The sequence below is a fragment of the Caretta caretta genome, chromosome 5 (genome assembly GCF_965140235.1).
Source record: "Caretta caretta isolate rCarCar2 chromosome 5, rCarCar1.hap1, whole genome shotgun sequence".
Taxonomy (NCBI): Eukaryota; Metazoa; Chordata; order Testudines; family Cheloniidae; genus Caretta; species Caretta caretta.
In genome coordinates, this window is record NC_134210.1 from 79,413,730 (window position 1) to 79,427,809 (window position 14,080).

The following is a 14,080-nucleotide window of genomic DNA, read 5'->3' on the forward strand; positions in this document are numbered from 1 at the left end:
TTAATCAAGTTATCTGTTTTTACTTGGATGAACTGCTTGTTTATGTAGAGGGAGAGTAAAAAACCCAATGGGAAATTGCTGTGGTAGCAGGAGAGTGGGATGAATGGTGTAGCAAATCCATCAAACCAAACAAAGTAGCAAATGTAATTTATAAGACACTTCCATATTATCGTAATCATCTTGCTTGTATGAATTATCCCTGTACCTTCTCTTAAGCTCAGTCATTTTAGTTGGTACGCTTAGTTGGAGAAGGGTATGACTTCCTCTGTGTTTAGAAGGCTTCTGGTATATATAGGACACACTCACACTTGTGATATTAATAGAAGCTTGCTTTCTACTTTGATTTAGAAAAACAGTACTAAATCTTTAATTTGTATAAATTCTGAGTAAAGCATCAGAAATATTTACATGCATGAATGAGTGCCAATATTACATATGTATTTCTTTACTTTTAGCATGCTATTTACATCTAAAACGTGAACATTTTTGTTGAAGAAAAGGCATTGTCATGAACAGTGTACCGCTTTCTTGGGTAAGTGTGATTTGTGAATTCTAATACTTACCACATTATGTATGTGAGGGAGACATGATCCACAATTTGTTATAGCGGAGGTTCTTGGCAGCAAACATCCTACATATTCTGTTTACTTCAGATTAGATAGAAATTGTATAGTATAGGAAAGTGCAACATTACATTCAAGACCAGAAAGAAAGAGGCTTAGATAAGAGGGCTGGGTGTCTTCCTTTTTGACAGTAATACAATCATTGTTAAATATTAAAAGAACGTCCTGTGTCTCTGCAGTAGGAATCCTATCAAGGTACTAGTTGTTTTAGCTTATGTAAATACAGTTAAGAACAAGCAGCAGTAGTTGTCTATAGAATTTAATTTTGTAACAGGTAACATCTGTTGAATCAACAAACAAAAAGTGACAAGCCCATAAATTGCCACATAATTGAGAATTTTTTGAAAACTAAAACTTGTAGTTGCTGATCTATTATTCTTTGATTTATTGCTATACATTCCATTGAAATACCCTTTAAAGGTATTTCAATGGAAGTGTGTGTGTCCCATATCCCAGAACAATTTATTTTAATGTTATATTTTAGAAAAATATTTAGTAATCATTTTGCTCACTAAATATCCTACAAGTTTAAACATGTGATTCTTACAATTTTGTGAATGGTGACAGCATTAACAAAAAAATTAGTAAATTATATGCCAACTGCTGATCAGATGGTGAAAATTTGGATGTGCTTTCACAAATATATTTATCTTTGAGTGTAAAGTTACTTATCTGTTGCCTTGGGGATTGTAGCTGTTAGTTGTAAAAAGACATATCTGACTAGCATTCTGTAGCATCTCTATGTGGTGCCACTTTTGAATCTTCTTAATGTTTTTTTAAGGCTGAAATCAAAAGTGTTAAGATATTGATACTGGAATCTCTTTATTCAGACATAGTTATTCCAACAAGGATTGGTTAGAATTGCCCTAATTTTGGTACCTGTAAGCGTACACAATCTTTCTAGTCATTCCTTTGAACCTCTCTCTTTTTTTTTTTTTTTGGTGTGTGCTTTTTGAGTACCTTTCCAGATCACTTATCACCTAGATACAAAAACAAATCCCTTTACTTGTCTCAGTAAGAGTTCTGTTTGTTTGTTGATGTTTCTGCAGCATCAGAATCTTATTATGGTCTCAAAGATACTGTTGTGATGGGACTTTTGCCGCTTTCTAGACATACAGGGATAGGTCCTTCATTGTTTGTGCAGAACCACGAATGAGGCCTCCCTCAACAGATTTATTCTTAGTTGTGAATGGAAAAGTAATATGCTTCCAGGATATCATTGGAGACTTTTAGCTTTGATGATAAATGATCTTATTGGATAGGAATGGTGGGTTCTGGTCTTGTGGCTTCTGCAGTTTGACAAATAAGAATTTTTCACCAATAGGCAGAAAATGGTGGTAAAGTCATTATCCCTAAGATCCTCTTTAGCCTTATTAAAGACTGAGGCAAAGTATTTGTTTAGATATTGGGCCATGCCTAGATTATCCTTGACCTCCACTCCATCCTCAGTGTTTAGCGGTCCCACTTCTTCTTTCTTTGTTTTCTTCTTATTTATATGGCTATAGAACCTTTTACTATTTGTTTTAATTCCCTTGGCAAGGTCCAACTCTATTTGACTTTTAGCCTGTCTCATTTTGTCCCTACATGTTCTGACCTTAATAAGGTAGCTTTCCTTGCTGATCCCTCCCATCTTCCACTCCGTGTATGCTTTCTGCTTTTTCTTAATCACCTCTGTGAGATGCTTGCTAATCCAGCTTGGTCTACAACTCCTGCCTATGAATTTTTTCCCCTTTCTTGGGATTCAGGCTTGCGATAGCTTCTGCAGCTTTGGCTTAAAGTAATCCCAGGCCTCCTCTACCGTTAGATCCATAAGTTCTTCAGTCCAATCCACTTCCCTAACTAATTTCCTTAATTTTTGAAAGTCAGCCCTTTTGAAATCAAAAACCCTAGTTGCAGATTTATTTTTGTTAATCCTTCCGTTCAGTTTGAACTGAACTAACTCATGATCGCTTGTACCAAGATTATCCCCTACAACCATTTCTTCTATGAGGTCCTCACTACTCACCAAAACCAAATCTAAAATGGCATCCCCTCTAGTCCAGTTCAGCAACTACTTGATGAAGGAATCCATCAGCTATCGTGTCTAGGAAAAGCCGAGCCCTATTATTATTGCTAGCACTCGTCCTCCAGTCTATATCTGGGAAGTTAGTCTCCCATGATCATGCAGTTTCCATTACTATTTACTTCATTAAAAACATTAAAAAGGGCTCTATCCATATCCAGATTAGATCCTGGCAGTGTGTAGCACACCCCAAGCACTATCCCAGGGGAGCCTCTAGTAGTTTTCTTCCCCAATGTAATTTTTGCCGAGATGGACTCTGTCTTATCCATTCCATCGCTTATTTCTTTACGTTCTACCTCATCATTGATATACAATGCTGCTCCACCACCTTTACCTTTATTTTGGTCTTTCCTAAACAGCACATACCCTTCAATACCCGTAGTGCAGTCATGACTACTATTCCACCATGTTTCTGTTATCCCTCTAATATCTGGTTTCACTTCCTGCACCAGTAGTCTAGTTCCTCCATTTTGTTACCTAGGCTCCTCGCGTTGGTGTACAAACATCTTAATTTTTGCTGTTTGGCCTCACTCACATTCTGTACCCTATTAGGCACGGTCATTCTACAGCCAGTATAACCTATTAGACTGGTATCCACACTGCCCGTCCTCCTTATATACATTCTCCTACCCACGGCTGTATCCTTTCTTACTTCGTTTTCTTCCCTCTCAATGCTAAAATCTGGCGTGGAGATTACCTGGACATCTCCCAACCATCTCCCCCAAATTCCTAGTTTAAAGCTCTCTTAATCAGTTGTGCCAGCCTCCATCCTAGAAGTCTATATCCTTCCCTACTCAGATGAGGTCCATCCTGAGAGAAATGTCCTCTGTCCATGAATGCCTCCCAGTGGCCATACATCCCAAAGCCCTCCTTATAGCACCACTGCCTAAGCCATCTGTTGATAGTCATAATTTTGTCACACCTTTGTTGCTCTTCTCTAGGAACAGGCAGAATCCCACTAAAGATCATCTGAACCTTGATTTCCTTAAGCGTCTTCCCTAGCCTAGCATAATCTCCCTTAATACTTTCCAGCGAGAATCTAGCTGTATCATTTGTTCCCACATGAAGGATAATTAGGGGATTCTTTCCTGCTCCCTTTAGGATCCTTTTCAACCTCAGGTCTACATCCTGTATCTTAGCCCCTGGAAGACAGCGTACCCTTCTATGCTCTGGATCAGCTCTGGTTACAGCCTGTCTATTCTTCTCAGTAAAAAGTCCCTGATCATGTAGACCTGCCTTTTCCTGGTGACGGTGCTATTCTCCAGTCTATCCCCTGTTCCCTCTGGCTGCAAGTTCTTTCCTTTCCTATTCTCCCTTGTAATCCTCTTCAACCCATCCTGTATCCTCCTGGGGCTCATGTTTGGTGTAGTCTCCATTGACTCTCCCGCTTTTCCTATAGGATTAGCTGCTCTTCTCTTCTTCCTTGCCCTTCCACCTTCAGTGACTACCTGCTGAGCCCCTTCTTCATTTTCCAACTCTGCAAACCTATTCCTGAGCTCTATTTCTCCTTCACTAGCCCGTCTTTTCCTCTGCCTGGTTCTTTTAGTCACATGCTTCCACTGACCACTTTCCTCACTCAGTCTCCCCTCAGAATTCCTCAGTCCTGCTTCCATCTGCAAGTCTTAGCTTTTCCCTTCAGAAACCTCATGTCTTTGCTCCATAATCTGCTCAAACCCCTTCCTAAACTCAACCAGACTTTCCACCTGCATCTCCAAACCTCAGATCTTTTCTTCCATCAGCTCTATCAGGCGGCATTTCATTCAGACAAAACTCTTACCAGGTACCCCCTTCAGGATCATGTACATACCGCAGCTTCCACATCCAGTCATCTGCATTGTGTCTTCCAGAACATGAGTCACTCCCACTGCTGCCTCTGTATCTGTCATAGCCTTCCCACCTAAATCCTGTTACTCTGGGAAACACAAACCACACCACCACTCACAGCAAAAACAAACCCCAAAGAAGCACCACAATACAAACTCCCACTCAAACTCCCCTGTTTACAGGTCTCTTTGCTGGCTCCTGTGCCACTGCAGCTGTCTGAAGGTAGCCCAATTCTCATGTTGAGTGGCCTTTATTGTACAAAAAACCATCACTGTACTCTTCTTAGAAGCTGATATATTTTGACTCTAGTTTAGAATGTTATAGTTAAAATATGTAGTAATACTTATTCAGTAATTGTTAACTTTTTAATAAGACTTCAATTTAGTTTGAGCTAAAGTCATACTATTCTTACACTATTATATTTTAGGTTAGATATCCATTAATTGTGAAGTTGTGGCATTATTTTGATAACTTTTCCTTAAGTCTCAGTGTGCAAAGCATTATGCTGCCTTTCTAGCCTCCATCACACTGAGTTTTCATTTGATCCCATTAAAGTATGTGGTACTGATGTAGAGCTCCAGTTAGGGAGGTGTCCATATTTAGTTCCACACGTATTACTTATCTATATACAATTACGGGAGGCGGGGAAAAAACTCCTGCATTAAAACCATTATTGAGATTGCAAAGTCAGGCACTTAAGTTAGGAAATTCCAGAATAGAGGTTGCCAGTGCAACTTTAATTCAGTCCTTTGCACATGCATTATGACAGTCTCTGATTACATGATATACTGTTTTTCCACAGGACCATACCACATTCAGTGCACTGGATGGATGGTACTCATTTAATAAGCAGCTATTAAATATTCTTCAATGTGTAGCCCCAGACCTTATTTATGCTATTCATCCCCTGCTCTGAAGACAGAATTATTAATTTCCTCATGGGCTATTCTGTTATACTCATTAGAATTTGTGAATGTTTCACAAATATTTTCACAGCCACCTTGTGAGATAAGGGGGAGTGTATTATCCCCATTTTACAGATGGGGAAGGTGAGGCACAGAATTGACAGTCAAAAGAATCCACTCATTTTGTGTAGCCAATTTGAGACTGCTAAGACCTCATTTTTCAGAGTGTTAGTATTATGTAGCTTTTCGTATGTTCAAAGCATAGTTCCTGTTGACTTCATTTACCTCTTGTGCTCAGCACTTCCGAAAGTCAGACCCCCGTGTCTCAAGTGAAGCACCCAGAAAATACGGAACTCTCAGTTAGTGATTACCTGTCAAAATTTTGATTTGAGTGACTTGACTAGCATCCCATAGGAACTCTCTGACACAAGCAGGGTTAGAACGCAGTTCTCCAGGGCACCATTGAATGGCCATCCTTTTTCTTCCTGCAGTCCTCTGCCTCAGTCAGTACATACTTTCCAGCTTCTGCAACAAATAAGGTCAGTGGTCCTACAAACGAGACTCCTTCACCACAAAACCCTGATTCATTCCCAGAGCAGGTTCATTCTGTGCACTGAATGAGGCAGGAGTCCTGCGAGAAAGATCATATGTGATCATGTAATTAAAGACTGTGTCATAATGTGCATACAAAAGGGGGCAGAATTAAGTTTGCACAGGTAAGCTTAATTCTGGCATTTCCTAAGGTTTGAGTGCTTAACTTGGGACAGCAATAGTATTCTTTTAATGTAGCTGTTTTGTATAATTTCTTGGGTTATTTAAAAAATTGAACAAATGCCATCATGTAACATCATATTGTCATCCACATGAGTCATCAGTACGGTTAAAACCTTTACTTACTAATGCAACCTGATATGGTTATGAGCCTTACATCATTATGAGAGAAATGAGTAGTAATTTGCAAATTCAGAATGCATCAAAGAAAATAACATATCTACTTTAAATAAATCATTCTCGTTCTTGACACAAAACTGGGACGTGTCCCTTTTATTCCGGTGGAAAGGCCAGATTGCTGGTGACCTGGGACCTACTAAGAAGGAAGTGCATATTTGAACACCAGCCAAGTAGTTCCACCAGGTTACCAGCATTATTATCTTTATCAGTCTGTCTGCTGGTATTTACCAAGAGTCCATATGAACTGCAGCATTGCCAGTGGCTCCCTGCTAGCCTCAAAGACTAGAATCCAGAACTTGTTCCACTGAAAGAGAAAAATATTGAAAATATTGCTGTTGGTGGTGGCTACACATGTCTAGGTATGAAGCAGATGTTCAGGATTAAGGCTCTTCATACAAATATGTACCCTTTTAAAAAGCCTTAATTAAATAGTTAAAATGAATTTCCCAACTCAGTCTGGAAATGTTACTTACTGGACTTCATCTATACTCCCATTGTCTTTAATACAGCCACTGGAGTCCCCCATGGCCCTGTCCTCAACTATCTCATGTGCCGGTCATGCTCCCCACACATCTCTTCTCACTTTTCATGCCCTGCCCATGCTATTCAGCTGCAAAATCTTTCTCCCTGGATTAACAAGGCTATGTGCTAAGCACAGCTGGTGACTGAGGCAGGCACTCCAGTATCAAGAAATACCTGTTAGCCCGTTCGTTTCTAAGCTGACCCCCCAAGAAGGATAGGTAAAAATAGTAAAAACTGTATGGCCCTTTCATAAGCCAACCCTGTATTTCAGGGGTTGGCAAACTTTGGCTCCCAGCCCGTCAGGGTAAGCCACTGGCGGGTCAGGACTTTTTGTTTACCTGGAGCGTCTGCAGGCATGGAGCTCCTCAGCTCCCTGTCGCTGCGGTTCGCTGTTCCCAGCCAATGGGAGCTGCGGGAAGTATTGCTGTCCCCATTGGCTGGGAACAGCGAACCGCAGCGACAGGGAGCTGAGGGGCTCCATGCCTGCAGACGCTCCTGGTAAACAAAATGACAATGTATTAGATATTTAATTCTATGATTTCATAGAGTTTAAAATCATCAAATTTTGGTGTAGACCTGTTTATAAGCTGACCCCCGCTCTTTGATGTGTCATTTTTTTACCAGAAATATTCGGCTTGTGAACGAGTATATACGGTACCAAGATGAGGTTATGCTAGATGAAGGAAATACATTTTAAAATTACTTTGATATATTCAAACAGATCTATTTTGTGTGTGTGTGTGAAGGTTCCATGACTATCATGTATCAACATTTTCTTCGTGTGTTTCTGTATGGATCCCGCTACAGATGTGCATGGGCCTCAGACACATGAGCTCAGAATCTTTTGCATAGCTTTGTCCATTAATGCAAGCATCCTATGCTGCCTCATGCTCCAGTGTGAAAGCATAAAGTGCAGAGTGGCTGCAACGCTTCCTCAATTCCTTCTTACTTCTTGTGCTAGTGGGACAGAACCTGGGCTGTGCTTGACTCTCACGGGTGTTAGTCTAAGCTCCAAATTTGTCGGAAGAAATACTCTGCACTTCTTTTGTACTTTCTGAAAATCGTCTTTTTTAGCTGAATGTTCTCCTCTACCCCTCCCTTCTCCACCTCCCCCCCCCCCAAAAAAAGTAATAGAGAGATAACAGAGAAACCTCCTGTACGGCAAGGCAAAGTAGCACAATCATTAAAGGCAGACACTAAGTCCTTGGGGTTTAAACTCTGGCCTGCCATGGCTATCTTAATGCTCTGGGCATCTTGGTCAGACATCACTAAGAAGGTCCAGGTGACCACCAAAGATATGCTGTTTAAGGGGATGGAACCCATTCTGGTAACAGTCCCCTTAGAGGCAGAGAACACTATTTTTCTCCTAGACTCGTTATTCAGACTAACCATACTGGAAGTGACCACAATGCTCTAGAAAGGTGTCAGTCATTCATGTACGCCCAATTCTATTTCAGACTCAGTAGGTTTCCTGTGACTGTCAGGAGCCATGCTAAGACCAGGATCCTACAGTTGACTTTTGGAAACTCTTTTCCCCCTTCTATTGGATTTGGGCAGAGATTTTGGCTAACACATGAGTACTAGACATAGTTACCCATGGCTACGCCATCCAATTCCTTTCCATACCCGTAAACTCTCCTTCCCCCCTCATCCCTTTTTAAGGATCCTTCTCATGAGAGCCTTTTACAAAATGTAGCCTTATAGCTCAATCTTGGAGCCATTGAAGAAGATTCTCAAGAATAGAGGGCAAGAATTTCTTCTCCCATTATTTCCTCTTCCAGAGAAGAAAGGGGCACTTTGTCTTATCCTATGTCTGAGGAGACTCAACAAATACATATACTACCGCAGATTCAGGGATGGTAACACTTGTCTCCATCATTCCATTGCTTCAGGTACAGGTTTGTTGCTCTTGGCTTGCAAGACACATACTTCACATTGCCATTCACTTGGCCCACAGGAAGTTCCTCAAATTTACAGTAGGCTGAATCCATCAGTCCACTACCCTTTTGGCCTCTCCACAGCATTGTGCCTTTACCAAGTGCCTCACTCACGTGGCAGAGTACCTGAAGAATCAAGTTTTCTATGTCTACCTGTACCGGAATCTTATTAGGAAACTCTGACAAACCTTGACCATGCCCTATCCCTGCTTGCCCCATTTGAACCTCCTAGTAATCTGAGAGATTCTCTCATCACAGCACATACTGTAATTTATAGGACTCGGTCCACTCTGACACCTAAAATCATACTTACCTCAAGATAGAGTTCTCTTGTTTCAGTTGTTAATAAATGGGGTAATTGCTTGCTTGATAATGAGAGTGGACTTAACTCACATTATTAGGCCATCTGCACATATGTGACACACTGCTTGCCAGGCTTTTCCTAAGATCCCTATGACTTTGTCTCAGGTCAGTCTATTCCCTGGCAAAGCATTATGCGCAACACAGTTGCGACTTCATCTCACATCCTCAGGGAACTGTCTTGGTGTCTATACCCTAGCAGTGTCAACAGAGGAGTACCATTCAAGATCCCTTCATTGCTTGAAATGTTAGTGATGGACATGTCCAAAATGGAATGACCCTTAGAAGACATGAGGCTACACATAAAAGTATTGGAACTCAGGACCATCAGGCTAGTGTGTGAAGCATTCCTCCTGGTCCACTGGCAATTAATAGTATAACATTGATAAATACGTTGGCAATATACCATAAAAGAAACAAAGGGGCACCACCTTTGGTCCTCCCACCTCCTTTCATCTCCCACCCCCTGCAGTCCAGAGAGGCAGTCATACTATGGAACTGGTGTTGCCTGCATGGCTTAATCCTGACAACCTTGCATTTCCTGGGAACCAGCAACAACTTTGTGGATTTCTTGAACCATTGACCATTAGCCGCAAGTGGTTGTTGCTGCAGTCCCTCACAAATTCCTATTTCATCAACATAGGAGTCCTGGTAATAGATCTGTGTGCTATCAGAAACAATGCAATGTGTCCCAGCTTCTGTTCCCAAGTCTCCATGAGTCCAGGATCCTGGTTGGAAATCTACCTACTGCCGTAGAAATAAGGGCTGCTGTATGCCTTTTCTCTGATTGTGGGCCAGACTCATCCTCATAGCTGTCTGCTGTCTGAGAAAGTTCTGGCTGATGAACTTGGTGAACACATTTCCACAGCCCCTAGATCAGGCTCCTAGACCTGTTGTCACAGAACCAGGGACAAGTATTGAATCCTGATCTGCATCATTACAACTAACTGTTCAGATGCTGGCTGGATGAATACCATGAAAAAGGACTGCTCTTCACATGTTCAGGACATCCTGGCACAAAGAAGGAACCGGTCCACAAGGAAGACTTTTATTTTTTTCAAGTGAAGAGATTTTTCCATATGGAAGACCCGATATGACCTAGTGCCTGAACAAGTATTGTTAACTAAAATTCTGGATTACTTATTGCAGTTGAAACAGTCTGGACTCTCTGGTCTGATCAAGGCACACCTAGTAGTAATATTGGCGTGCCATCTTCTGATACAGTTGGTCCTGGTCTTCTCTCTTCCAGCCATATTGAAATTCCTCAAAGGTCTAATGCATGCTTACCCATTGATAACAGCCTGTGTGGGCCCTCAACATCGTCTTTCTGAAGCTGATGGAGTCCGACTTGCAGTAGCTCCCTCCATCATATAACCCTTAAAATAGTTTTTCTAGTGGCTATCACCTCAGCCAGGAGAGTGAACAAGTTTCAGGCACACACAGTCCAACCCCCATACTCCTTGTACCCCCAAGGACAAGGTGGTTCTGAGATGCCATGCAAAGTTAATCCCCAATGTGGTGTCTGAATTTCACTTAAACAGATGAGTGGGTTGGTTGGTTGGTTGTCTTTTTTCCTTAAACCTAATTCCATGCACGAGTTAAAACTGCACATGTAGGATATATCTCATGCCCTACATTACTACTCTGACAGGACTAAGTATTTCCTACTATTGCCATGGCTGATTGTGACTATAGTTGGTTGCTCTAAAGGCCAGGCCACTTACACTGAATTGTCCATTTAGACAGTTGGAGATTATCTCACTTGTTTTTCCAGGTGCCACAGAAGTACCACCCTTAATGATGATCAAAGCTTATTCAACCAGAGTCCAAGTAACCTCCTCAGTCTGTTTCCAAAATCTGCTCACACTTGTAAAGCACTGGACTTGACTGCTAAATCTGATACTAGATTTGGGAGAAGAGTGCTCAGGTCTCTGATTCAGTTGGTACTCCACATTACTGCCATCCTGAAGAGGACACTGCTTGCCAGTCATCTACAGTGGGACCCACACTGACAAATACTTGAAGAGAATTATTACTTACCCTACAGTAACTGTGGTTCTTGGAGATGGAGATGTAGTTAGTGTGGATAATGTAACCCTCCAGATCCAGTGAGATGCGGTTGAAGCTGGTGATAAATGAATCATATTCTCCCAGGTCCTCCTTTGCTTCCCCCTCACCCTCAAAAATAAAATTCTGTTGTCTTAGACCTCCCACAGTTGCTCCCGACAACCTGTGGCAAAAAACGTGGACAGGAATAACCTTGCAGACCATACTTAAATGCTGATCCAAAATGACCTTATACCTCCATGGTGGTATGAACAGTTGTCCAAATCCTTTTGGGTTTTTCTGAATGAAGCAGAAACCCACTCTGAGTATCTAATGTTTTAGACAATCAGATTGGAAACAGGCCTTTGTTTTATTCATGGTCCCAGAGCATGCCTTTTATACCCTCAAATGTACTCTTGAGAGTTAGGTGATCTGGTATCTTCCCCAAACTGTCCATGTCTTATGTACTTCCCTCTGAGTTGACATGAGTCTACAGCCCAGTTGCTGATTGATTGGTGCTTAAAGCCACCAGTTAAGATCATATCAGAAACAACCATGATTTAATTGGCAGAGGTCAACAGTGGGGAGGGTATTCTTCCTTGCACTCTTGTACCATCTAGGCAGGGAATGGCAACATGGCTCTTCCTTTCTGTATTTGCACTTTGATTTTGTAGCATTATGATAGTTGTCATGTCTATTGATTTAGTGTAACAGAATATAGTATTACTTTTTGTGTATGCCAGAAGCAGATGAAAAAGGTGACATCTGTTCTGCTAAAATTATGTTTGAAAATAACGTAAATTAAAGAGAGAATAATATTCCAAAAACAATGTGTTTTAGAATGTGATAGTTATAAAGTTTGCTCTAAAGAGAGACATCTTGGTTTTAACTTTCAGGTAATCCTAACATTTAAAATAAAATATATGTGAAAGGATATTGTTAAATAGTCTTGGGACCGAAATTTGACCTTCTCTAAGATTACTGGAATGTGATGGGTACATGTCATCTGAACTTCGGAGTTTTTAAATGACTCTTATCAAGTGATTCAAATAGCAAACAATAGCCACCGTTCATGTAGGGCATAAATAAAGTCCTTTTTTGATCCTTCTACTGGACTTTATGGCAGCAGTACACTAACATATAATATTCATTTTGATGAAAGTCTTGTTGGAACTAGTGCCTAAGCAATGAAGTGAATTGAACCAAAAAAGTGTGTGATGACAAATTCCTTTTATTCCTTTTATGATTAAAGAAAAAAAAAGAAAGTTGGTAAGGAAATAGCTTTTATTTTCAAAGCTGGCAGTACTAGAAATAATGGAGAACAATATATTAAAAGTACTTGGCACTCTTTGTTAAGCGTTACATTAAGCATCAAAAATAAGATGTCTTACCATTCAGAAAAAGGAAAAGAAATAAGCGTAGTTTTGAATCTTTTTTTTTCCCTTTTAACTTTAATGAGTTGATCAGCTTCAGAGAATGAGTGTACATGGTGTTTGTCTGAAGTGCTCTATCAGTTGCTTCAAAACTGGCATAACTGATTTGAGATTTTATGGACATTCTTTAAATTACAGTTTCAAGTTTTTACACTAGATAGTTCAGGCTGGATATGTTTTGCAAAAAGTAATGTATTACTTAACAATCTGTATTCAAATTCTGTTTTCAGATTTTCCTGCACAATTCCCATTGAAATCAGTGGGAGTTGTGTATATGAATCTGGGGGCAAAAATTTAGTCACTATGGTAATGTTGTGCAACATGGGTATATAAAAAAGTTCTGTTTATTATACTTTAATCTTGTGACACTGTAGGAAGATATCTTGTTCCAAATATGTATACTCTGTTTAATTTTCTTTTTCGTTTACAGAGTCTCTGTAAATCCTGCTGGTAGGATACACACTGAGTATATATTTTGCTTCAGAGACTACCAAGGAAAACTATTTTGCGAATGGGATGAATATGCAGCCACTGACTACTTATCAACTACAATTTAGTGACTGATTAACCAGCTGGAGCACTTAACTAGTGATGTTTCCGTTTTCACATTATCCCGTTTGAGTTTGCTTGTCTTGATTTTAAAAAAAATTCAAAGTGGAGTACCGTAAACTTGATATGGATGGTAAAAAGAAAGACAAGGACAAACCAGATGATAGAATGGCACGGCCTAGTGGGCGTTCAGGTCACAATCCACGTGGCACTGGCTCTTCGAACTCTGGAGTGTTAATGGTTGGACCTAACTTTAGAGTTGGCAAAAAAATTGGATGTGGTAATTTTGGAGAACTACGATTAGGTAAGACTGGTATTCCTTATTCCACTCTATCTGATTCAAGATGTACATGCAAATTAAACATTCACAATATGTTTACCTTCCATATAAACTATTTTTCCTATTACAGTACTCAGTTTTTTTTCGTGTTGCAGAGATAACATCTTTATCACACCTTTTGAAATATTTTTCTTACAGAATTACCTAGTCTTTAATGTGCAGGGTGTGTGTGTGTGTATACATATCAAGTAATACTGCAGACAAAGTAATGACTTTATATATAAAAACACAAGTAAATATGTCAATTGAAGTCATTACTTTGTCTACAGTATTACTATGCTGAGTTTGTGAACACTTTTGTTTCAGACTAAGTTAAATTCACAACTTTCTGATGCAAGGGAAGAATAAACAGAGATCTACACTTACGTAAAATATACATATTGTATATTTAAGCCCTTATATTAAAAGGTTGAGTTGAACATTATAAAGGTTGCAGTGTTTAAAAGTTATTTTATTTGCGTTAGGTATGCTATTGGGTATAGTTTTAAAATCTAGCTAAGTAAAATAGTTCGGTTTCGTACAGTAGCT

At 40.1% G+C, this 14,080-nt stretch overlaps 1 protein-coding gene across 6 annotated transcripts in view; it reads left to right on the forward strand.

The window, feature by feature from the left end:
• The window catches only part of CSNK1G3 (casein kinase 1 gamma 3), a 162,035-nt gene that overhangs the window by 17,195 nt on the left and 130,760 nt on the right, over positions 1 to 14,080 (forward strand). For 5 of the 6 annotated variants that reach the window (XM_048849392.2, XM_048849394.2, XM_048849389.2 and 2 more), the window contains exons 2-3: positions 456 to 532; positions 13,094 to 13,516. In XM_048849392.2, the coding sequence (XP_048705349.1) occupies positions 13,339 to 13,516 (178 nt within the window). In that variant the 5' untranslated portion in view covers positions 456 to 532; positions 13,094 to 13,338. Of the gene's footprint in view, positions 1 to 455; positions 533 to 13,093; positions 13,517 to 14,080 lie in introns of those variants that run through there. The other variant, XM_048849397.2, reaches the window with a different exon arrangement.